This window comes from Bos javanicus, chromosome 13, assembly GCF_032452875.1.
Source record: "Bos javanicus breed banteng chromosome 13, ARS-OSU_banteng_1.0, whole genome shotgun sequence".
NCBI lineage: Eukaryota > Metazoa > Chordata > Mammalia > Artiodactyla > Bovidae > Bos > Bos javanicus.
The window spans coordinates 52749921-52773180 of NC_083880.1; the positions used below are offsets into that span (position 1 = coordinate 52749921).

Here is a 23260-nt window from a genome sequence, read left to right on the forward strand (position 1 = left end):
ATGACCTGTCCATTTTGCATAAATAAAGAGAAGAATGAAAATGTTTTTGGTGCTACTGCAGAGAGGGAGTGAAAAGAACCAAAAATAAGAGAAGAAAAGGGGAGAAGAGAGGCAGAGAGATGGTCTGAGGCTGGACACTAGCTTGGGGGGAAGCTCCCCTGGGGAGGCTGGACACTAGCTTGGGGGGAAGCTCCCCTGGGGAGGCTGGACACTAGCTTGGGGGGAAGCTCCCCTGGGGAGGCTGGACACTAGCTTGGGGGGAAGCTCCCCTGGGGAGCTGAAGGACATCCTAAGAAGAGGGATGCTGAGGCTGGCTGTGTTTCTTTCTGTACCATATGCTCTTCACTATTCCCCTGCTCTTTAGAAAGTTGGTTTTTCTTGGCAACTTGCACATGTATGAACAGACATTTGGACAAGGTTATTCATGGAAGCCTTGTTTGTAAAGGCAAATGTTTGGTCCGGCCACATGAGGTGGTTAAATAAGCAATGGTTTTTCTGTCCAATTGAAAAGCAGGCCAGGTTTGTAACTTCTCTTCCACTCACTAGCTGTGTGGCCTTAGGCAAGTCACTTGATCTCTCTGTGCCTTGGTTTTCTCATCTGCAAAACAGGGACAACGATACTACGTTGCTCACAAGGTTGTTTGGAGGAATACATGAATTTGTACACAGGTATGCCTTGGAGGTATAGTGGACTCAGTTCCAGACCACTACAGAGATGTGGATAGTGCAATAAGATGAGTTACAAGTATTTTTGGTTTCGCAGTGTGTATAAAAGTTATGCTTGCACTATGCTGTCATCTATTGAGTGTGCAACAGCTTTGTGTCTAAGAAAACAACCTACATACCTTAAGGAAGCTGTTGAAAAAATGATGCTGATAGACTTGCTTAACACAGGGTTGCCACAAACCTTCAATTTGTAGAAAAACGCAATATCTATGAAGCACAGTAAAAAGAAGAGTAATAAAATGAGGTAAGGCTGCATTGCAGCACTTAGAACTGGGCCTGGCATAGACTGTGCTCACCGAGTATGATGTTATTAAGTTTAAAACACTATGAAAATAAGGAAACTTTGTATGTGCTGATATGGGATTGTTAAATGTAAAGCAAGATGAACAGTATTACGTTATATTGCTGATATTAAGTAGGAGGGAGAGGTGGGGGTGCGTGGGGACCGTGCATATGTGTGCGCCTGTATCTGCAGGGCTTCTCTCTGAAGAGATGTAAGAAACTAATTTCAGCCTTGCATCCAGGAGGATGGGAAGGCTTGAAATGGGGGAGGGAGACTTAAACGCTATAGCCCATTTGGTACCTTTTGAATATTAAAGCACTGAATGTATCTTCTACTTTAAAAAATTAAATTAGAATGAATTTTGTGAAGCGTTGTGCAAAGAGTTTTGTTTGAGGAGGTTGTTCCCACACAGCATAGTGCACAAGCAGCCCAGAGAGCAGGATCAGGCTACAGAGGTGACCCTGCAGAGGCAGTCACAAGAATCTAGGGGCCGGCTCAGAGTCCTGCGGAGCGGAGAGCTGGGGGTACAAGGTCATTCAACCTTGAGGCCTGTTCTTGGACTCTGAGTTACATGTCCAGAGGCCCCTGTACCGCAGAAGAAGAGTCATCCTGCTGGGGACCAACCCCTCCTCTGCAGGGTGCCTGTCACCCCTTCCAGAACTGGCTCAGACCCAGTGGAGCTGGGCTGCAGATCTGGGTGGGCCACAGGGTGCCCCTGGGACCCAATAGCCGGGGACTCACCACATGCTGTCTTCTGTCAGGTCTTCCAGCGTTCGCCCGAAGGAGTCCACGTACTTGTCCACACTCAGGTTCCTGTCCGTGTCATGGGCCGAGTTAAAGTTGGACACAACCCGTGTCGCGATTCCCAAGCACCTGAGGACTGAAGAGCAGGACGCTCATGAGGCTCCAGGACAGGCCGGGACCCAGCCTCAGGGACAGGTGGTCTGGCCCCCCTAGCAGGTGGCCTGTCTCACATCTGGCCACAGCCCCCTCCCTATCTCTCCCAGGGCTGATGCCTGTCTCCAGGCTCAGAAACACCTCCATCTCCTGGACATTCTCTCAGGGGACTTCGAGAGTCACCACTGCCGCCCCCTTGTGAATAGATGGGCTCTGAAGCTGACAGGACCTTGGAAGCTGTATAATAACCCTATAATAGCCATACCAGCCCATGAGGACTGGGGGCCCAGGACCACAAGACTCTCTCAAAGGCACTCAGTGAGCTTGAGATTCCTCAAAGATCAAAAGTTGCACAAATGAGGAATCTGGTTTCCCTCTTCATTAGCCTGTCTTCTAGTTCCCCATCACTAATAAAGATATTTTTGGTGTGGGGGAGGGATTCTTATGAAAATATATGCAACCAAATGCAGTTGAGTTGGTCAGGGGTTGGGGATCTTCTTTCTTGGGGTACCTGTGCACATGACTCCAGCGAAGACCCAGCACTGGCCATACTTGACGGGCTTGAACCTGCCCTTGAACCACTTGTGCAGAATGGCCACGCTGCCACGCCAGTGCAGAGGGCTGGTGCCGCCGCCGTACTTGCCCTGCCACTGGCCTTGAACCACGCCCTGGTCGTTGTTGCTGTTCACCTGGACAGAGGAGGCCACAAGTCCACCCTCCGGCAGGGCTTCCCCCTTCAGGAACTTCACCATCGTAAAATCTCCAACTTTGGGCCACCCCCTTATTTGGGGCTACTCCTTCCTTTTAAACTGTCTGAAAATTGGGGTCATCTGCTCTCTTAAAATACTTACCTTTTGGTGCCATTTATCATTTTCAATTACCTTCCTTCGGGATGTTCTATTGTTGAAAATCAAATATAGTTTTTGAGCATTTCTTGTTTTAAGCGATCTGTTTTGGGGACTGTTGGTGGTAATAGCTATAGAGACCCTTTGTTATGGTGGTTTTTAGTCTCTAAGTCATGTCCGACTCTTTTGCAATCCTGTGGATTGTAGTCTGTCATGCTCCTCTGTCCATGGGATTTTCCTGGTAAGAACACTGGAGTGGGTTGCCATTTTCTTCTCCAACGGATCTTCCCAACCCAGGGATCAAACTTGCATCTCCTGCACGCATCTCTTGCACTGCAGGAAGATTCTTTACTGCTGAGCCAAATGTTTACTATGTACCAGACACCGTTCTAAAGGCTTAGTACACACTATATTAATCTTTTAAACCTATGATGTACATTCTATTATCTTCCTTTTTTTTTCAGATGAGGAAACTGAGATGCATAGAGGTTAGGGAACTTGCTCACATTGCACAGAAATTTAGAAAGAGGTGACTTGTGAGTTCAGTACTTTGACTTGGGAGCCTGTCAAATCCCACAGGCTTGTAACGCTCTACTGTTTGGGACTGGTCACTGCTTTTGATTCTCTGTGCTCTGACATCTCTCTGAAATCTTGGGGAACTGAGAATATCAAATATGAAAAAACCAGTTTTATCTGTTTTTGGAATCACAGATACCCAGGCACTGACTTTAACAGACACTTACTATAGACAGAGTTAGTAGGCCCTGTGGCTGCCTTCTGAGGAGGAAGCACTGGCCTGTAACAGATTAAAGACGGCATTCTTCCCACAGCGAGGTGGTTCCATGTACCCTCTCCCTGAATCTGGGCTGGCCTGTGACTGCTTTGACCAAGGACCATGGTGGAAGTGATGCTGTGCCTGTTCCCAGGCCTAGGCTTTATGAGACTGGCAGCTTCTACTTCTTCTTTTTAGAATAATTGCCTGGGGAGGCACCAGCTGCTTTGTCTGGTTACCCTCAGACTGCCACGCTATGAGGAAGCCTAGCCTATTCACATGGAGGCACTACATGGAGAGACAGAGTGATGACTGCCCAGCCGCAGCTCATGCAACCATCCCAGCCCAGGGGCCAGACACAAGAGTGAGCAAGCACCTGAGCGTTCCAGCTCCAGCAGACGTGGCATGGAAGAGAACCAAGGAAACATTGACTGCTGGAACCAATGCCCTAGATGTATAGTCCCCACAAACCATCCCAGAAATCTTCCAGCTTTCAGACACCCCAGCTGAAGCATCTGGGAGCAGAGATGTTCTGTCTTCCCAGTGCCATGCCCAGTTCCCAGTTCCTGCAAATCACTGATTTGCAAAATTGTCAGCATAGTAAATGGCTGTTTTACACCCCTGAGTTTGGGGGTGGTTTTTTTTATGCAGCAAGAGAGAATTAAAACAAAAGGTGACGGGAAAAATCTTAGGGTTGTTCCTGAGGTTTGGCCTAGGGACCTATGAAGGAGAGTGCGTGCAGGGATGGCAGGTCTCCTCACCATGGCACTGACGGCTCTGGTGATGTAGACGGGGTCATGGCGGTGGGACACGTCGGTGGCTGGGTCGTCTTGGTAACTAGGGGTTCGGTCCAGGATGGAGAGGCAGATGTTCAGGATGTCCTCCTCAAACTGTCCCCAGAGAGGCTGCTCTTAGAGGTCAGAGTCACACCCGCAGTTCAGACCCTCTCACAACCTCCCCCAGCCATTTGTGTTGTGCAAGGGAGCTTGCCTACACTTCCTGCCCCCCACCCCACTCCAGGGACACCACAGAGGACCCCCAAGTCTCAAAAACCCTCCCTCAAAGAATTACCAGGAACCATATGCTCAGCCTTAATCACCTTTTTCCCCATGATTTTTTCAAATACACTTGAGGTAGTTGATAACATTTACGAACTGGGAGATTTTTCACCTACAAATTAAGATTTCTGGTCTTTGAAGATTTGGAAGGTCTGGGAACCCTGGTCTGATTTTCCCATGTGTTGAGATGGCGTTATCCCTTAGATGGAATTAAACCTTCTGGTATATCATCCCTGCCCAGTCCTGAACCCTCAATGCTTTCAACCCCTGCCCCTCAGCCTGAGAGTCAAGGTTCTCTACTTGCCCGGAGTCCAGGCAGACAGAGCTCCTCCACAGAACCTCCGCTACTCCCTGACTCCCCTCCTCCACTGCTCTGACTGCTCTTCCTCTGACTGTCCAGATTCTGCCTGACTTTGGGGACCCAACCCCAATATCATGAAGTCTTCTGTACTCCTTGAGGTGGTTTTCCTTGACAGTCTTTTAAAGTCTTTCTGCTGCCATCTGTACCATTCTGACCGTGCCACCCCCTCCCACAACATTGCACCTTGCATTGTAACTGTTTATCTAAGCCAGTGGCTCTTGAAGTGTGGTTCCAGACCAGCAGCAGCAGCAGCACCTGGTGACTTGGAATACAAACTCTCAGGCCACCTCAGACCTAATGAATCAGCAACTTGTTGGGGAGGCACATGGATCCCAGCCACCTGTATGAGCCCTCTGTGTCCTTCCTGTCCACACTCAAGATTGAGAGCCCCTGATCTAAGCTATTTATGTATACCCAATGTACCTTCCCTTCCCAAGGACCCAGTGTAGGCCCTGGTACAACTAATAGTAGAGACTGGATAAGTGGGCTTGGTCTGAGAGTCAGTCTAGTTGTACCTCTTGGGAAGAAGAGGACACACAGAAGGGCTCCTACACTGACTTTTCTCATGTCCCCAGCCCTCCTTCTGCCTCTTATGCCTCTCACCCCCCTTTTCGGTCTGGGCCCCTGGAGACCTGCCCGAAGTTCCAGCCTTGGGCTCGGATGCGCTTCTCCACACCCCGGAAGATGATCCCGCTGTCGTTGAGCACATACTCTTGTCTCTCTTCCTCTGAGTCCAGGAACACGTCGTCCTCTGAAAGGCAGTGGTCAGGCCTGGCGTGAGGGATGGGAACGTGGAGCCCTGGCCTCACCGGCCTGGGGAAGGGGCTACATCAGGCATCAGCTGCAGGATGGTGCCTGGAGGCAGCTGGAATAGGAGCAGGCAAGAGGGGCTTGCCGGCTCCCAGGCTGCCCCCTGGCCAGGCCCTATTCCACCTGGCTGGTCTTTCCTCAGGCAGGGACCAACCCCACCCCAGGCCCAGATGGAAGGAATTTAGGAGCCCTGATGTCTTTGGATAACCTGACTTAATGCCAATTAAATATTAGTAAGAATTGTCATTCAAGTTCCTGCTTACTAACTTAACCCTCAATAAGAGTGCTGACCCCAGTACCCCTTATGATGTACCTTGCATACTACAAGCATTAGCTCAATAGATTCTCACCAAAACCCTAATAGGTAGGCACTATTATTATTCACATATTACAGATGAGGAAACTGAGACTCACAGAGGGCAGCACCTTAGCAAAGCTGGGACTAAACCAAGGCTGTCTGTTGGCTAAAGCCTGATACTTACCCACTTTTAGGTCTTTCCTGCCATTAAGCCCCATCTTTGCCCCCTGGCCTTCACACGCTAATTCCTGTCCCTCTGGCACAGCACCTTTGGAGTGTCTGCTACCAACTTCCTCTGCCCAGGCCTGCCCCCACCTGGGCCCCAGGCTCTTGCCAGGCCTTAGCACTCATCCCCCTGTCCCCTAACCTGCCTCCCAGACTTTCCTGAAGGACAGTTTCTGGGAAAACCTCAGCCTCAGACTCAGGAGCTCCTACCTGGGCACCATGGGTTGAAAAGGAGAACAAACTCGCCCAGCTTCCGGTCACTATGTTTGCGGCGAGAGGAAACCCTGCCGCTCAGCTGGTAACGGCCAATGACGGCATTGGGAGGGCTGGCAAGGCTGAAGGTCGTGGTGTTCTCTGTCTGAGCCTCCTTCACTGCCATCCAGGTGTCACCCCGCTCCAGCTCTGATGTCTGGAACACGGCTTTGGTGTGGAGGGCCTCAGAAGCCTGGGGTCCTGGCAGAGAGGAGAGGGAATCAAGAGAGCCAGCCGGCTCCAGGAAGCTCAGCTCTGGAGAAATGGAAAAGCCACAGGCCCGGAAGGCCACCCTTCAGCACCTGAACTGCTGGACACTGCGGTGGGGAAGGGCCTGACCAAGATGCAGGAGGTGGCAGAGTGGAGTCCACCTTGGCTGTCCTGACTCCTGCCCATTTGCCAGATCAAGGAGGAAGTAATAAGCCTCTCTGAAACCAAAGAGTGCTTGAGGAATTTCCATACCTTCCCAGAACCCTGGACTTCTTGGTGTGCATAGAATTCCAGAGTTGTCATCTTGCCTGTCCTACTGCCTGCTGGCAGCACCTTCCAGCCACCCCAGAAAGCTCAAACCACCTACAGGGACTTGTTTTCTGCAAAGTCTGGGCTGATGACCACAGGGTTTCAGGTTGCTGGTCACCAGACCCATCTTTAAGACTGCAGATTAGCAGCAGAACGCACTGACCAGTCAGGTACCTGTCTCCACGGTGAAGATGAGGGTCTCCTCGCTCTCCAGGGGTCTGTTCAGCTCCAGTGTGAAGGTGAACCTCTGGCCCCTGCGGACCACCAGGTTGGAGCCGGGGTACTCCTGGGTGTGGTGTGCAGTGCCGTTGCGCAGCCGCTGCCAGTCCACCTCAGTGACTCTGAGCCCTGGGCAGGGAGAGCACAGGGAGATGGAACCCAGCTCTCGGACATTTCCCATTTATGCCTGGCTCACTTTCCGACAGCTGCAGGCTGCCTGTCATTTGCTCTTGGAGTCACTATTTACCAGGTACAGTAGTTTCTGGTAAATTGTGTACCAGAAGTAGTTATTTTCGGTTGTTCTATAGTGTTCACAAACTAAGTCTGGGTTGATGTCCACTGGGCTAAGCTCTGAACTAGCCAGTACTGAACCATTGTTCCTGGGCGAAAATACAGGGCTTGGTTCCTGTGAGCCTCTGGTCACAACTTTTTCATCAACTGAACAAAACATAACCTTGTTTTATGTGTTTCTGTTTAAACACACCTTATTTAGTAAATTGTTGATTCGTTAATATTGAACTCATGGACAACAGCGCTGTAATTAACGCCCGAACAAAGCTTATCCAACACGTGTGTTTTCTCCATAAGGCATGTCACACCTTCCTGTGCTTAGGAATACTGGACAGCACTTTAGAGCTAAACATGGAATCATTTTAAACAGCAAAAATCAGCAACAAAAGGGACAAAAATGCAAATTACATAGCACCAGATAGACCATGAAAGCCACTTGTCTGAGAGCTGAAACAGCAAGGCAGAGTGTGCTCATCTCTGGAAGGTACTCAACGAACATGTCTAGGATGAATGAAGATACCGGGACCAAGGGAAGTGAAGCCACTTTCCAAAGGGCACACAGTCAGGCTCAGGCCAGAGTTGAGTCTGTGAGCTGGTTTCCTACTTTTGACCACTGGTCCGCTGGCTTTCACAGTTTCCTTCATGACCCACTGAAGAAATAGTGTTACCTGTTGCCCCAGTGCCTGCAAACATATAAACACGTTCAGATATAGATAAATCGGAAGTTTCACTAATATTTTCCCTTATTTATTATAATGAGTAATGAATGCTGAAATTTTATGTCCTTTTCTGTCAAAGCTCTTGAGCCACAGACCACCAGGGACACAGTAGAAGTTGAACTAGTCTCGTGGCTGTGAGAAAGCTCCATCCTCCTGGGGAACCAGGAAGTGCCTCAGAAAGGGGGTCCTGGAGAGGGCTTATTGTGGGATTTGGGCTGTTTTTAGGTGGTTTTGGTGAGAGTTGAAGGAAGCAGGGCTTTGATCTGGACTGGATGCTGTCAGGAAGCAAGACAAGTCTATGTTTATCTTAATTATTCTTCTGTAGAAGGTGGGAGGGACGGATGGAGGCTGAAGCTGTCGGTGGAGTGGCAGCATTCATTAGCCAGAATACAGGGGTGTTTACTCATTCTAGGGTGTGGACAACATTCATGCTTTTGTCTGGTTTCACACAGGATTATGGAGTGCTCTTTTTTGTCTTGACCTGTCACGGCTGCATTACATTGGTGGTGTTGCTGCTGCTGCTGCTGCTAAGTCACTTCAGTCATGTTTTCTCTACTTCAAGAGGTGGAGAGAGAAAGTCAGCTCAGAACAGATTTTATTTGGAATGAATTCCCTTGAGTGACTTCCATTACTTACACCTGTCTTTGGGCACCAGGTACCCACTCTCTGGGGTAAGGCATACAGAACCTATGTGGCCTGGCAAAGACGGCTCCTCTAAGTCCTGCTTGGTATATGAAGCTAGACAGCTTGCAGGTACATTCACAATAAGGAGGCTCTCAGGAGGAAAAGGATCGAGGTCCCTAAGCTCTTGCCTTTTGAGGTTCAATATTACTGGAAGTTTTTTGATAAGATGAATTTGTCTTGATTGAGGGTGGCAGCTGTTGTTGCCCAGGTTTACATCTCTACTCTGACTTCTTTGAAATCCAAACAATATATCAATCATCTACTTGCATTTGGTGGTCTTCTAGGCAAATCCAATCTAATGTGCTCAAAGCAGAACTCTTGATTTCTTCCTCCCTGATCCCCAAATCCATGCTCTCATGCATCTTGGTAGACAGCACCCCATCTGCCCTGATGCTCAGGCCCAAACCAAAGAATCTTCTTTGATTCCCCTTTGCTCTCACATCCCTCATCCAAATCACCATCAAGCTCAATCACCATCACCACCTCAAAGGTGTGTGCTCAGTTGTGTCTGACTCTTTTGCAACCCCATCAACTATAACCTGCCAACTTCCTCTGTCCATAGAATTTTCCAAGCAAGAATACTATAGTGGGTTGCCATTTCCTTCTCCAGGGGATTTTCCTCACCCAGGGATCGAACCTGTGTCTCTTGCATCTCCTTCATTCTTTATTGAATTCTGGCAGATTCTTTACCACTCCACTGCATACCCCAATGGCTCAGTGCATTAAGAAGCTGCCTGCAATGTAAGAAACACAGGAGATGTGGGTTTGATCCCTGGGTGAGGAAGATCCCCTGAAGTAGGAAATGGCTCCAGTATTGTTACTTGGAAAATTTCATGGACATAGGAGCCTGGTACTGTCCATGAGGTTGTAAAAGAGTCAGACATGACTGTAGCCAGTGACTCTAACTCACCACCTCTAAAACCTGCCCCCAATTCACCACAGGTCTCCATCTCCACCACTAGCCTGGGCCAAGCTACCTGATGTCTCTCTTGTCTAGATGGTACCAGCCTTCTAACTGCTCTCTACTTAAGAGCAGCTGGGCTGTTGCTACCATCTCAAACTCAGGCCTGGGACTCATAGAAAAGGCTACTCTTGCTTGAGCTCAGCTGGCAGGCTTAGACTGACATCATGGTTTGGGGGTAATGACTGAACATGAGAAGGGAACTTACACACTGGCACGTGCCCCAGTTTGAGAGCTCCTGCAGGCACCACTGTGGTGAGTGAGTGAGAATTGTGCAGGACCAGTGTTCAACAGCAACCCCATGAGTCAGGGGCCCAACACTAGTGCCAGGGACTTCCCCAGAAGCTGGCCCATTCTCCCATTTGCAAGTAGAACGGAAGCCTTCACATGTAGTGAGTCCAGGAGCTCTTGGGCAGAATAGACCACTCAAGCCCCAGAAATTTGAGCTCAGATGGTCTTTGTTTAGTCTGAACACACAGGAAGAAACTCCATTTACCTTGTACATAAGGTTGTCTAATCTAATACCAGCAAAGCTGGAAGGGCCATGAGAAGCCCAGGTTTCCATTTTATTGACAGAAACTGAGACCCAGAGAAGATAAAAGAAGGGCTTCCTGCTTGAGGGCAGATTGGAGCCACAGCCTATGAAATTTAGCCACTTCCTCTGTGGGGACCGGCTGGAACAGAATGCAACTGCTGGCTTTTTTTTTTTTTTTTTTCCTCCGTAAGATGAGTCAGGAGCAGGGGATGAGGCTGTTATGTGATAATTATCTCCAGCATGCCCCAGGGCTGCTTGGTGGGTGGGGGGAAGGGCTTAGGATGTGGTGAGTGTTCCTGGACCCTGGGTCATGGGTTCAAGCCCTGAGGAGTCCATCTCAGCATCCTCTTTCCCTGTCACAGCCCAAACTGGCTCCTACCAGCCTAAGGGCATCTGTAGGCTCATCATAGGGAGTGGGGTGCGTGAGTGGGGTGCATTTGTGGTTGATGAGTAAGAACTGCCATCATCACTATCCTCAAACCTCAGAGACTGTCTCTCTCACAACTTCCTGCCTAGATTAACTCCCTCAGCCGAATTCTCAGTGGAAACTTGATCATAGTTCCAGCTTCATACGTCCAAGAAGTGGCTCGTTTGCTGCCCCGATGTTAAGAAGTCTTTCCTTCTGCTGAACCAAGGTTTGTTTTCTTACAACTTCTCCCCACTTGTCCCCACTCTTACCCTTACCCCCACAGAACACACCTGTTCCAATTGCCCCTTGATGATTTTATAGTGCTATTACTGAGAAGTCCTGACCTGTCGCCTCCACCAGTTCTACATTTGCCCTAACCTAGGAGGTTACAGATCTGGTCCCTGGGTGATCCATCCCTGGAGCTGCTACTTAGATGATCTAAGTCACCTGTACTGGTCAACATTACTCTCCCATGACCTGGCGGGCTGATGGTCAGGGCTGGGGGCCAGGACCCTACAGGGAGAAAGCAGCAGGTCCGAAGTTACAGCCAATTCTTCCCTAGGAGAGTCCTCCCCAGCTCTCATGGGGACTGATGGACTCAGGGGAGGGGAGTTCTATGTACGGGGCAGCCCAAAGAAGGGAGATAGATGTATATGTAGGAGGATTTCTGGGGCCCCATCAAAATAAACCCAGTGATTACCTCCTCTATGTGCTCAGCTTGAATTTTCCTCTCTGAGACATATGTTTCTGTCTTCAGAAAATCATCAAGGCATTGGGATTATAGCTGTTTGCCTACACATTTCTCTCCTCCACTGAAAGGTAAGCCCCATGAAGGCAAGGTCTGGGTCTCATTCTCTGTGGGTCGTTAGAGCCTGGCTCAGGGCCCAGGGCATAGTGGATGCTTGGTGAACGCGGTTGGAGAATGAATGGCTGGGATAAGAGCAGCTGATGCTCACAGCTTCCTGGCACGGCCTCAAGGATCAGCATCCTTGCCTGTCCACCTGCTCATGCCCCAGCTTCCCCACCCATAATCCCTCTGTCTTAAGCTGTCACATTTCAAAGCCTGCCCTTCCTTCCAGACTTCCTTCCCTCTGCAGCCCCCCTTCCCTTCTCCATCCCACCTTCCTCTCTTAGCCTTCCTTCTCACACTGCATAGTGGTTAGGAGCCTGATTTCAGAGGCACACAGTTGAGTTTAAATAAAAACTTTACTGCTTGCCAGCTGTGTGACCTGAGGCAGGTGACTGACCCTTTCTGAACTTCAGTTTCCAGATGAAAATGGTGGGATAATAGCTGCCTCCTTGGGTGGTGAGGATTAAATGAAATAATTCACACAGAATAATTAGAAAAGCATATATGAGGTGCTCAGTAATTGTGCATGTTATTAATCACATTATTATTGTTACATTTGCACAAGAACTCCTGGCTGCCATTCCAGGGTTCTGATAATCAATGCAATTCTGAATCTTTCACTTAATGGCTATGTGACTCTGGATAAATTAGTAGACCTTTCTGAAGTGGCTTCCCTGGTGGCTCAGACAGTAAAGCGTCTGGCCTGAGTGCGGGAGACCTGGGTTCGATCCCTGGGTTGGGAAGATCCTCTGGGGAAGGAAATGGCAACCCACTCCAGTACTCTTGCCTGGAAAATTCCATGGACTGAGGAGCCTGGTAGGCTACAGTCCATGGGGTTGCAAAGAGTTGGACATGACTGAGAAACCTCACTACTTTCACTTGGCAGGCAGTGGTGGCTCAGAGGTTAAAGCATCTGCCCACAATGCGGGAGACCCAGGTTCAATCCCTGGGTCGGGAAGATCCTCTGGAGAAGGAAATGGCAACCCACTCCAGTATTCTTGCCTGGAGAATCCCATGGACGGAAGAGCCTGGTGGGCTATATTCCACGGGGTTGCAAAGAGTCGAACACGACTGAGTGATTTCACTTTCACTTTCTGAAGTACAGATTTCCTTACCTGAAAAGTGCCAATAACAATACTTTCCTCATAGGATTTTGGGGGAGGATATGATTAAATAGGGTAATGGGGAAATGCATTACCTAAATCCGTAAACTTCGAGAGTGAAAGTAGAAGGCATTAATAAACACCCTAGGACAACAAGCTTCAGCCAGGTGAGTGGTCTCCTTACTTGTACTTAGCACAGTGCTTGGTTCACAGTTTCGAGATCTGTAGATGGGGTTTTATATCATCACCTCTTCCTTTCTCCCCCACCGCTTTGGCCCTCTTCTCCCAATTCCTACACACATTGTTTTTCTTTTTGTTCCCTCTTCACCTCTTGCTTAAATTACTTCATGGCCCCAAGAACCTGAGAACATTTTCAACTGTTTGACCCAACCCGTTACTATGGAGAAATTGAGGGTCAGTGAGAGAAGGGATTTCCCTGTTGCATGGGGGTCAGCATGTCATTTCCCCTGCTCAAGAGCCATCAAACCCACAACCATTATGCTGGCATTCAAGGCGTACCTATCACTCCCTCCCCTACCAACCTTGCCTTCTGCTCCCCAACTCACTTGCTCACCAGCTGGCCTAATAAAGAGTTCCCCTTAGAGAGAAGGGTCCGTGTGCAGAGGATTGCCTGCTAACCACAGCCCTAGCTCACCCCAGCTGTTTTTCCTCTTTCCCTTGGGTGACACCAAGCAGCTGATGATGCTCTGCTCCCTGGATCTCTGCTCCAGCCGGGGGATGGAACCTAGTGGGACCAAACCCAGGAGTCTCTGCTAAAGCCAGCACCATCTCCCAGACTCTGGACTCCACATAACTGGTTTTTAATGGGTCCCATTATGACTCTATCCTTACTGTGCATTATGGGTGCTTGACCTTCACACTAAGTGATTGAGGAGTTGCTGACCTCAGAAGCTGCTGACCTCTCTCTCATCAGTAGGCAGTGGCCCATCAACTCCAACCCAGTGTCCCAGACAGAGACAATCCCACACAGAATATCCTTAGACTGAGCTGAAAGATTATTGTAACTCAACAATGACAAAAAGGGTCCAATTTCATTTGCTAATCAACTGGTAGGGACTACCTGAAGAATTATGTTGAGAATTCTGGGGCCACATCCAAGCTCTTGTAGGGAAGAGCTCTGGCATCACCTAGTGATGTCTGTCAGGGACAGTATGAAGGAGGGTGAGAGAAGGAGAGACCTGCAGGCCAGAGACTTTAGATCCAGCATCTGAGATCTGTCTTTCACACACAGATTGCATAGTAGGCTTGGCCTACCGCTCTCAGGAGCAGGTTCCCAAGAGGCCAGAAGGACCCAAAAGATTGGGGAGTTGAATTCAACCTACTAGTCAACTTATACACTAGGCATGATGGATCCAACCTTGATATTTTACAGGTGGAGAAATCGAGGTTCAGAGAGAGGAATGATCACCCAGTGAGTTAGTAATGACCTGACATGGAGCCCCCCATCCCCAACTTTGCTCATAGAAGGATCCTTTCTCAGCAATTAAACTGGGCCAGATTTAAGGCTGATAGTATACTAAATACTGAGGGAAGAGGGACCTCTAGGTGAGTCCCAAAATATACATCCTGAAGGAAGCAAAACCAGTATCTCTCATCCAGAACTAAAGTGAGAAGCCACCCTAGCTCTTGAAACTGAAGCCTGGGGTAGCAAGCCCTGGTTGTCAGAGAGCAGACCTTCCCAAGAGCCAGAAGGGCCCAGGTTGCCAGTAATGTTCCCAATTGCCAGGCGACAGTAAGAAGAGGAAGTTCAAATATGATAAGGAAATTAAAATACCTGCCTTAAAAGTCAAAAAGTAAACAGGACTTGATTCATATAACTGTTACACAATACTGATCAATCGAAAATAGAAACATCTTTTAAAAACCTGTGAAAGTAGGATCCCTGCTTCCGCTGACCTGCTCATCACTGGAGCCCAGCTCCCAGCACAGAGTAGGTACGAAGTAATTATTAACTAAAAGACATATTCCTGGGGAAGGCAGGGAATTTACCTCTCACTGTATTTGGGCCCCCGGGGGAGGCACATTTTCTGAGTGTTATGTTGACAAGGCCCCACATGAGATACTGCTGGGGCTGTGAATACTTGGTCTCATCAGTTCCTCACTGCAGGCCTGTGAGATGATCTGAATTATAATACCCATTTTACGGATGAGAAAAGTGGAGGCACCAAGGGCAAATTCTCTTGTTCACACTCATATTGCTCTTTTCACCTGGGCTGGAGCTGCACTTACTCTCAGCTCTCTGGAGTGGGGATTAGAAGAGGATGCAGCCCATGGGTGCCTCACTCTCTTCATCCAGCCCACAACCCCCAGCTCCGCCCAGACATGCTTCTGGATCCTTGTAATGTACACAGAGTGTGAGAAGATTTCAGACCTTCTACGCTTCCCTTTCTGCTCCCCCTCCTCCAGTCAGTCTCACAGGATGTGTTGGGGAGGCCTGGCCCCAGTTCAGGAAGGACTTGCTTGCTGGGTGGTCGGGGCAGGCTCTTACTGTCTCTGGGCCTCTACATCCTTATGAACATGAGGAATAACTCATGGACTGGGCCACACCACAGTGCTAAGAAGCAGTGACCTGAGTTTCTTTCCACAGACACCTGCTTCCCGAAGTTCCTCTCATGGGCCTGGTGCCCTGAGGCCCCCAGGCCCTGCCCACTCACCTGCCATGACAGGGCTGCCCGACTCCTTGCTTCCTCTGCTTGGTGGTGTGTGAACCGTCAGAACAGCGTTTTTGAGCAGCAAACCAGACCCACGTTAACGAGGCAAGTGTTGGGACACTCCTAGGCAGGACAGTCAGAATTCAGAAGGAGGCGTGGCCCTGCTACTCTAGCCGTGACACCTACGAGACACCTAATCACCCAGTAATTGCCTGGGTTTGCACCTAGAATTTGTCCAGTGTGGGAGGGGCTCCAGCTAAGAGGCTTCCAAATGCAAAGTTGAGAGCCAGACTGTGAGAGAAACAATCCCACAAGCCTGGGAACAAGTTTTATGGTCTGCTGTTCTAACAAGAAAACAGAGGCTCAGAGAGGGGGCCCTAAATGTACATGGCTACCAGTTGCAGAGCTGGAATGGGCCAGGCCTCATGGCATCCAGTCCAGGGCAGTTTTCTCCCCTTCTGGTTGAGGAGAGAAGGTTCTGGAAAACACAGTTCTCTCTTGTGTGGGCCCCAGAAGCGTCTACAGGAGCAGTGACCTACCACCCTCTCCCAGGGATGTGCCCCCACCACGTTCCCACCCGTAGGCTCAGCCTCCACAGAGGAGCCCTTAGGTTCAGAGGAATAAACTTTAGATCCAGCTGGCCCAAGTTTGAAGGCCAGCTCCTGCCCCTGGTCACTCTGATCCTGCAGAGGTCTGTGATCCCCTGAGTCTTAGTAAAATGAAGACAGCAACCTCTCTTTATCTGGTGACTAAGGGAATGAGAGGGGAAACTCTGGGGCAGGGCCTGGATGCTTAGAGAGCCTGGCTCACAGGTCCCCTGCTCTTACAGTCACCCATACTTCGGGAGTTGAACCATTCCTGAGCTTGTCTGGCCCTTAAGTGTTGGCATCTCTGAGCTCCGTAGAACAGAGGTGGGGACATCATGCTGCCTGAGCTAAATCTACTCTGGGGATTGAAAGGAGACCCTCGGTCTGAATTCTTGTGGGATCTTCTATCCTTTGGACTCCTTGCAGGGCCTCCCTGTGACAACCCAACTGCCTGGAGTGGTGTCAACCTAGGCTTTTGGGAGGAAGTGAATAATAAAGAGGGGAGAGGCCCTCTGGTTCAAAGCAAGGCTAATTCACTGATCTTTGTGAGCTGGCTCCAGCCTGGAATTTAGAGAACTGAAAGCCACTGGTGCCCCATGACCTTGGATAAGACCTCTCCATCTGAGAATGCTGTCTTCCCACCCTGTGAACTAAAAAGGACTTGGCTAAAGTATTCTCAAAGGCTTTTCTAGCTCGAAGTCTAAGATTCTAGGACCCAAAGACTCTAGACTTGTGTGGAGTAAAATGGGGGGAAATTTATTTTCAGGGGAGCTGGGAGGGGAGTTTCTCTTTGTCGGGGAGTGCCTTGAGAGGAGGCCCTGGGGCCATCAGAGCCCGAGTAGGGTGGGCCAGGGAGGAAAGAGGAAGTAGGAGGGAATAGACTCCCTGAGATGGGCACAGACGGGCAGGCAGTGGTCTATGCCATGAACCCTTGCTCCCCACTTGCTCGTGTGATCATCATTTGGGAAAGTGTATAAAAATTCCAAGGTGTTTGATGTGGTTGGTTTTCTTACAGAAAGTGGCCAAGTGGTTGCGTTCTGTCTGCTGGTTTGATGCAGGCCAAACATCTTTATGGGCGCTTTGCAGGCTCACATGCCTTTAATTACTGACATCTGGTATCTGGCTCCTTCTCTCACGCCTGCAGCCTGCTGCCCTGGGCTCTGGGCAGACCTGGGCCCTCCGAAGCTGTTCTTCTGCCTATATAGGGTCAGACTCCTCCCTGCTAATGATAGTCTCACTCAGGGCCCTTTTATCTTTCATCTTGGGTTTGCTTGCCTGGACTGGGGCTTCCAGAAGAGGCCAGGGCATTCCAAAATCGCCCCTTCAACAAACCCAAACAATTCATTGTCAGATTTAGGGGAAAGCAGCCTGGCAGTAGAGCCCTGGGATGAAAGCCAGGAGATTGGGCTTGGTATCTCTGGGCCAAACTGGCTGTGTGGCCCACAAGAAGTCACTTACCATCTCTGAGACTCTGTGTCCTCATCTATGAAATAAGGGTGTGAGCTGGATCTTATCGGTTCTAACATTCTCTGATTCTAAATGATCAGACTAGAGATGGCAGATAGGAGCCAAAGACTGGGAAAACTCAGGATACTCCAGTGTCCAGCATATAGTGGGTGTTTCACAAGTTAAAATCTGTGCTATGAAATAAAAATGCTTTAAAATAATTTAATTATTTTTCTTGCTGTAAAGAAAACTATACTTGTAGAAAATCCAAGCAACACAGAGGAAGAAGAAAGCATACATGCATATTGCCTCAAACATATGTAAAATAAATTTCCATAAATCCCATTGTCCAGAGAAGCTCGTTTGTTGCCTGCGCTTTATGCTTAACTGTGTAAATGCTCATTCGATGCTTTCTTTTCCAATCACGGACTGCACACGCATTGTCGTCAGCAGTGGGGTCTCTTGCGTGAGCTTACAGAATTTAGTTAGCCTTCCCCAAATCGATAGGGATTTACTTTGTGTCCAGTATTTTTGTCCTTGTAAAGAAACAGAATACTATTTTTCCTGGTATTTGTGAGTGCTTCCTGTTTCAGTCTCCTTGACTGAAGAGCATCTTGAGGGCTTTGGAGTTCCCTGTCCTCTCACCTGCTCCCAGCACCAAGCCCTAGATCTGGTGGAGAGGAGGTCCTGTTAAGTAGCCCTGTCCTTTTGGTGGTGGTAGTACAGAAAAACAGAGGCCTCTAGGTGGGCCTTGGAGAATGGGGAAGAACTTTCTCCAGGAAGCGAAGCAGCTAGAGGACTAGGCAGGGCTCCTGCCCTTTAAGCAATAATGGATTATCCACATGCTTGAGACCAGCAAAATGTGAGCACCAAAAGCAGTTTAAAAAATAATTAAAAATTAAAAAAATCAAACTGATCACTTTGGGAAAAATAATTTTGTTGGGTTTGTTTAATCTCAAATTTACTTGTATTTTTAGTTATAGGGATATTGGGAGGGCATCATGGCTTTTCCAGGACTCAGGGCAACTATCTGGCCCTGCCTCAGAGAGTGGCAGAGGCACAGCTAAGAATCTGTGAATGTGGTCTGCAGACTAGCAGCATCAGTATCACCTGGGAGATGGTTAGAAATGCAGGCTCCTGGGCCCTACCCCAGAACCCCTTAACCAGAATCTGCATTGTGACAGGTGACTTGCATGCATTCTAAAATTGGAGGAACTCTATTCAGACCTTCCCTGAATGAATAGAATTGGAGGAATTCTATTCAGACTCTATTCAGGGGCTTCCGTGGTGGCTCAATCAGTAAAGAATCTGCCTGCAATGCAAGAAACCTAGGTTCCATCCCTGGGTTGGGAATATCCCCTAGAGGAGAGCATGGCAACCCAACCCAGTATTCTTGCCTGGAGAATCCCCATGGACAAAGGAGCCTGCTGCCTGGCTGGCTGTAATTCATGGGGTCGCAAAGAGTTGGACGACTCAGTGACTAAGCACACACAATTCAGACCAGCTATTCTCAAAAGAAGGTCCAGGGTTCCCAGGACTCCTTTGGCGAATCTGCGTGGTCAAAACTATTTTCATAATATTAAAACTTTCTGGGGCCTATTTCACTCTCATTGTCTCATGAGTGTACAGTGTTTTCCAGAGGCTACATGATATTGCAAAAAATTGAATGCAAAAGCAGATATGAGAATAGAGCCTTCTATTTAAAGAGATTTGCAAAAAGAGTAAAGCAATGCTATTCTTATTATTTTTTGTTTTTGAAAAAAAATTATTTTTCATAAATGCATGTTATTTGTCTTAAGATGCAATGAGCTTATTAGTTTTTAAATGAGTTAATGAATAACATTTTATAAGTTTCTCAGTGTTAATTTCCAACTTGGTAACTATTCAGAAATATAACCCACATAAACAAGTGTTCTTTGGAATTCTCAGTAATTTTTAAGGATATAAAGAGGTCCTGAGACCAAAATGTTGGAGAACTGCTGAACTAGAATATGGTTCCCCTCTAGGATTTCAGTTCTGTCCCTCAAGAGAAAAGCCATAAACTGACAAATCAGAGAGGAGGGGCCTGAGGCCATGCCCTCAAGTCCAGATGAGACCATAGGACAGACAAGTCCAGGGGCAGCTGTGCTGTGCTTGGGGCAGCCCACAGAGTGCCCTGGTGCTGGGAATCTTCATTTCCAGAGCCTTGTGGCTCCAGCAAATATGGACAGGTGCTGCTTATGGGTGAATCCAAAGGTCTGAGCAGTTGGCTGGAAATATGAGTCCCTGTGTGCTTAGGATAGAAGTTACCTCCACTGTCTTGGGAACTCATCCTCATAGGATCGTGGTGGGTCAGAGGGACCAACCAGGACTAGACCTGGACTGGTCTGGTGGTAAGCCATCCCTTCCCCTCTCTGGGCCTCTGCCAACCCAGCCTGTAAAATGGAAGATGATTCTTTTCCCCTCCCACCACTGGGTGAACTCACTGGACAACTAAGACTGTGAAGCTCTAACTCATTGCTGCATCACCTTATCCTGAAAGCAATAACCATGGTGATGTAGACAGAGTTCAGACTGTGAGAGGGAAGTTCTTGCCCAGTAAGAAAGCAAGTTTCTCTTCTACTATCATCAGGAGACCTTGTTACTGCCTGCTGTGGGTGGACCAGCAGCTGCAGGGCAAGCCAGAAGGTTAGAGGTGGCCTCATCTGGCCCTCAGTGTCCAGGTATTACCTTGTTTATCCATCTGTACTTCTGTCTAAGATCACTGAAACCACTAGGTGGTGTTTCAAGGGCTCCAAGGAACTCCAGTCCTTTATGTTCCAGTGAAGAAAGAATTCAGCAGGAGGCAAAGAGTAATTTGTTAGAATAGGGCACTTGTGAGGCTTACACATGGGCGGGTAAGAGGGTGCCTTACCCTGACAACTTCGTGGGCTACAGTTTTATAGTCAAAGGAAAAGTGGGGAGGGGGGAAAAAACCACTTTCTTCCTGATCCTTGAGTAGATTTCGTGCTTTTAACATCAGCTCCTCCTCCAGGTTAGGCAGAGGAGCTTTTTTGTCCCTACATGGTCCAGCCAGGACTGTCATGGCTCTGTGGAAAAATTATTTCAGGTCTTAGAACAACGAGTATCTTTTATTTTGAAATATCACCTTTCTATAAATTATTATTTTATGCATGCAGAGAGCATGTCCAGGGATTATTAAGTCCCTGAACTAACTGGGCAAGATGTGGGTCTCAGGCCACCATTATTTTATTGTTTTACAATATGTCTCAAGCTTCTGTTGCATGGTTTTGTTGCTAAACAAGCCTGCTAGGTTTTGTGGTTAAGTAAACCTGCTTTCTTGAGTAATCAGTAACTTGCAGGGGTCACTCACATTTTTTTCTACTTACAATCCCCTAGTGGCATTAACTATTTAATTTTCTACTTTGTTCCTTTACTCTATCATCATCAGGACCTAGAAGCTGCTATGAAAGTATTTAGAGCTCACTGTGTTCTTGCTTTGGGCGCTCATGATCCACTCATGATTAATTTTTCATTCATTCACTCCTTCCAAATTAGTTTGACAAATACTTCTTCATTCCCACCAAAGGGCAAATCACTGTGAAGTCTCCAGAGATATCAGTGGTTGGTGCATTTTTTCTATCAATGTCTAGCAACTGATTTTAACTTCTCCCCTTGGTTCATGTGGATTCACTCATTCTGTAATGGGGACAGTGTTTTGAAGTATTTTGAACTGTATTTCCTATAAATTATGTTGCCTGGAACTCCTCGTCCACTGAAGCCAAAGATGGAGGAGGATGAGAACAGTGGGCTACTGCTCAGCATTGGCTGCCTGATTGAGTGTTCTGGTTTCCGTTTGTTTTGTCCCTCACAAGACAGTGGTCTTCTGGCTTTGCTGGAAAAGGGCTTAATTAACCCTAAATTTGCATTAAGAAGAGCCAGACCTAATGGATTTTACCCTCAAGGTTACTATAAGCCAAGGCCAGAGATCTCTGGATGTACCATTTAAGGGAAGTTCTTTCCATCCAGGAAGGGAAAGAAATCAACTTCTGCTGACTGTGAGAGGAGGAAGGGGGATCAAATGAGACGAAGCAGACAGATTTATCCACCTGACTTCACTTCTCTGGACCAAGTTTCCAGAGCAGCAGGAGGAAAGGTGGGGAAGTGTTGGTAGCTCCTACTTTGAGGGAAAAGCCAAAATTAAAAAGGGTTTTGTCAACTGACCTTTGATGGGAAAAGATCAGAACAGTGGTTGCCTTCGGGGTGAGTTGTTGATAGGGGTTGACTTGGAAGGGTCAGGAAGGAATTTTCTGCTGTGATGGGTTGATTGAGATAGTTGATTGGGAGTCTCAGGTGTTTGTTAAACTTCGATAAATGTACACTTAGGATTTATATATTTTGTTGTATGTAAACTTAATATCCAAGAAAAAAGCTGTAAGCAAATTTCAAGCTTTAGTTAATGATAGGCATGCTGAAGCGTTTAGAGAGAAGTGCATCACCAAAAAATGATATGGATGGGCAGATGTGTGCTAAAACAAATGTAGTAAAATGTTAAAGGAGAATCTAGGGGATGGTATACAGTACTTAATAAACAATTCTTTTAACTTTACTGCATGTTGGACAATTTTCATGAAAAATTGAAAAAGGTTTTTTGCTTCATGTGATATAACCTGGTGTAGCTCCTGAGCCCCTTTTGAATGCCCTTGATGTGTTTTGTGAATTTCCAGGCTTGAGTCCCAGTATCCAAAGGCAGGACACAAAAAACTGAAAGCCCACCCTCCTTTGCAGCTAGGATACCAGCCTAAGACCCATATGCATCAAATTACACCCAGACTCTAGCTCGGAAGTGTGTGATTTGATGAGACTGACTCCTCACACAACCTGTGTTTATTGGCATGGGTGGTGGCAGGGACCAGCTTCTGTGGTGATTGTGCTTTTCCAGACACTGTCAAGATGAGTTCCTGCCCCAAAGGTGCTATTGGCAGGGTGGGGAGGTGGGAGCATCGGTAACAACTGTTGTTTCTTTTTGTGAGGCTAGTTGTGAGGTTCCAGACATCATTCCTGGAAGCTGAGTACTTCTGATGATTCTGTGGGTCCTCCTTGTACTTTTAATAAACTCATTTTCTGCTGAAAACAGCAGTTGCAGAAAGAGGATGCCTAAGAGGCAGGCCTGAAACAACCCTGTTTTATATATCAGGTAGGAATCCAGATGTTCCCACATATCTCAGGAAGTAAAGATGCTGAAAGGGCCCATGGAGGTCTTCTGGCTCCTGTATGGCATGTGAGGAGCTTTGCAGTGCTCATGATGTCCTTAGAAAAAGTAAACAACCAAATCAACAACTCTACTTAGATCCATCAGAGAAATGAAGTTACAGGGAAAACTGCTGCCCCTTCGAGTTGGAGGAACAGACAAGCAGATACAGAGAATGCCAATTTACTGGAACAGAAACCCACCAGTAGAAACCATGGCAACCTATCCAGGAATAGAAAAACCTAAACTGTGATTGATGAATTGCTGGAGGCTCAGTGTGGATAAGATTGAGAGCTACAAACTCCAAGAGGCTCAGTCACAGAGAGGACCATGCGCTTTTGTGAGTTTTACCTCTAGGAGCCCCACTAGGTTCTCACAGTGAACAATGGAGAAAAAACCTCTCAAGTTTCAGGCAAAGGGAGAGGAAAAGGAACCATTATGAAACATATCCTAGCTTTTCATCCTTAACAAGGCTTGTCTGTAAGAGAAACTGTTTCATTAGATGCTA

At 47.9% G+C, this 23260-nt stretch overlaps 1 protein-coding gene across 1 annotated transcript in view; it reads right to left on the reverse strand.

The window, feature by feature from the left end:
* TGM6 (transglutaminase 6) overlaps positions 1 to 9641 on the reverse strand; it is a 32426-nt gene extending 22785 nt beyond the window's left edge. Inside the window, exons 1-6 of the mRNA XM_061436763.1 lie at positions 7221 to 9641; positions 6486 to 6728; positions 5575 to 5693; positions 4285 to 4413; positions 2418 to 2595; positions 1751 to 1889 (exon numbers count right to left, since the gene is read on the reverse strand). Of these exons, the coding sequence (XP_061292747.1) occupies positions 1751 to 1889; positions 2418 to 2595; positions 4285 to 4413; positions 5575 to 5693; positions 6486 to 6728; positions 7221 to 7446 (1034 nt within the window). The 5' untranslated portion in view covers positions 7447 to 9641. The remainder of the gene's footprint in view (positions 1 to 1750; positions 1890 to 2417; positions 2596 to 4284; positions 4414 to 5574; positions 5694 to 6485; positions 6729 to 7220) is intronic.
* Positions 9642 to 23260: the final 13619 nt, after the last annotated feature.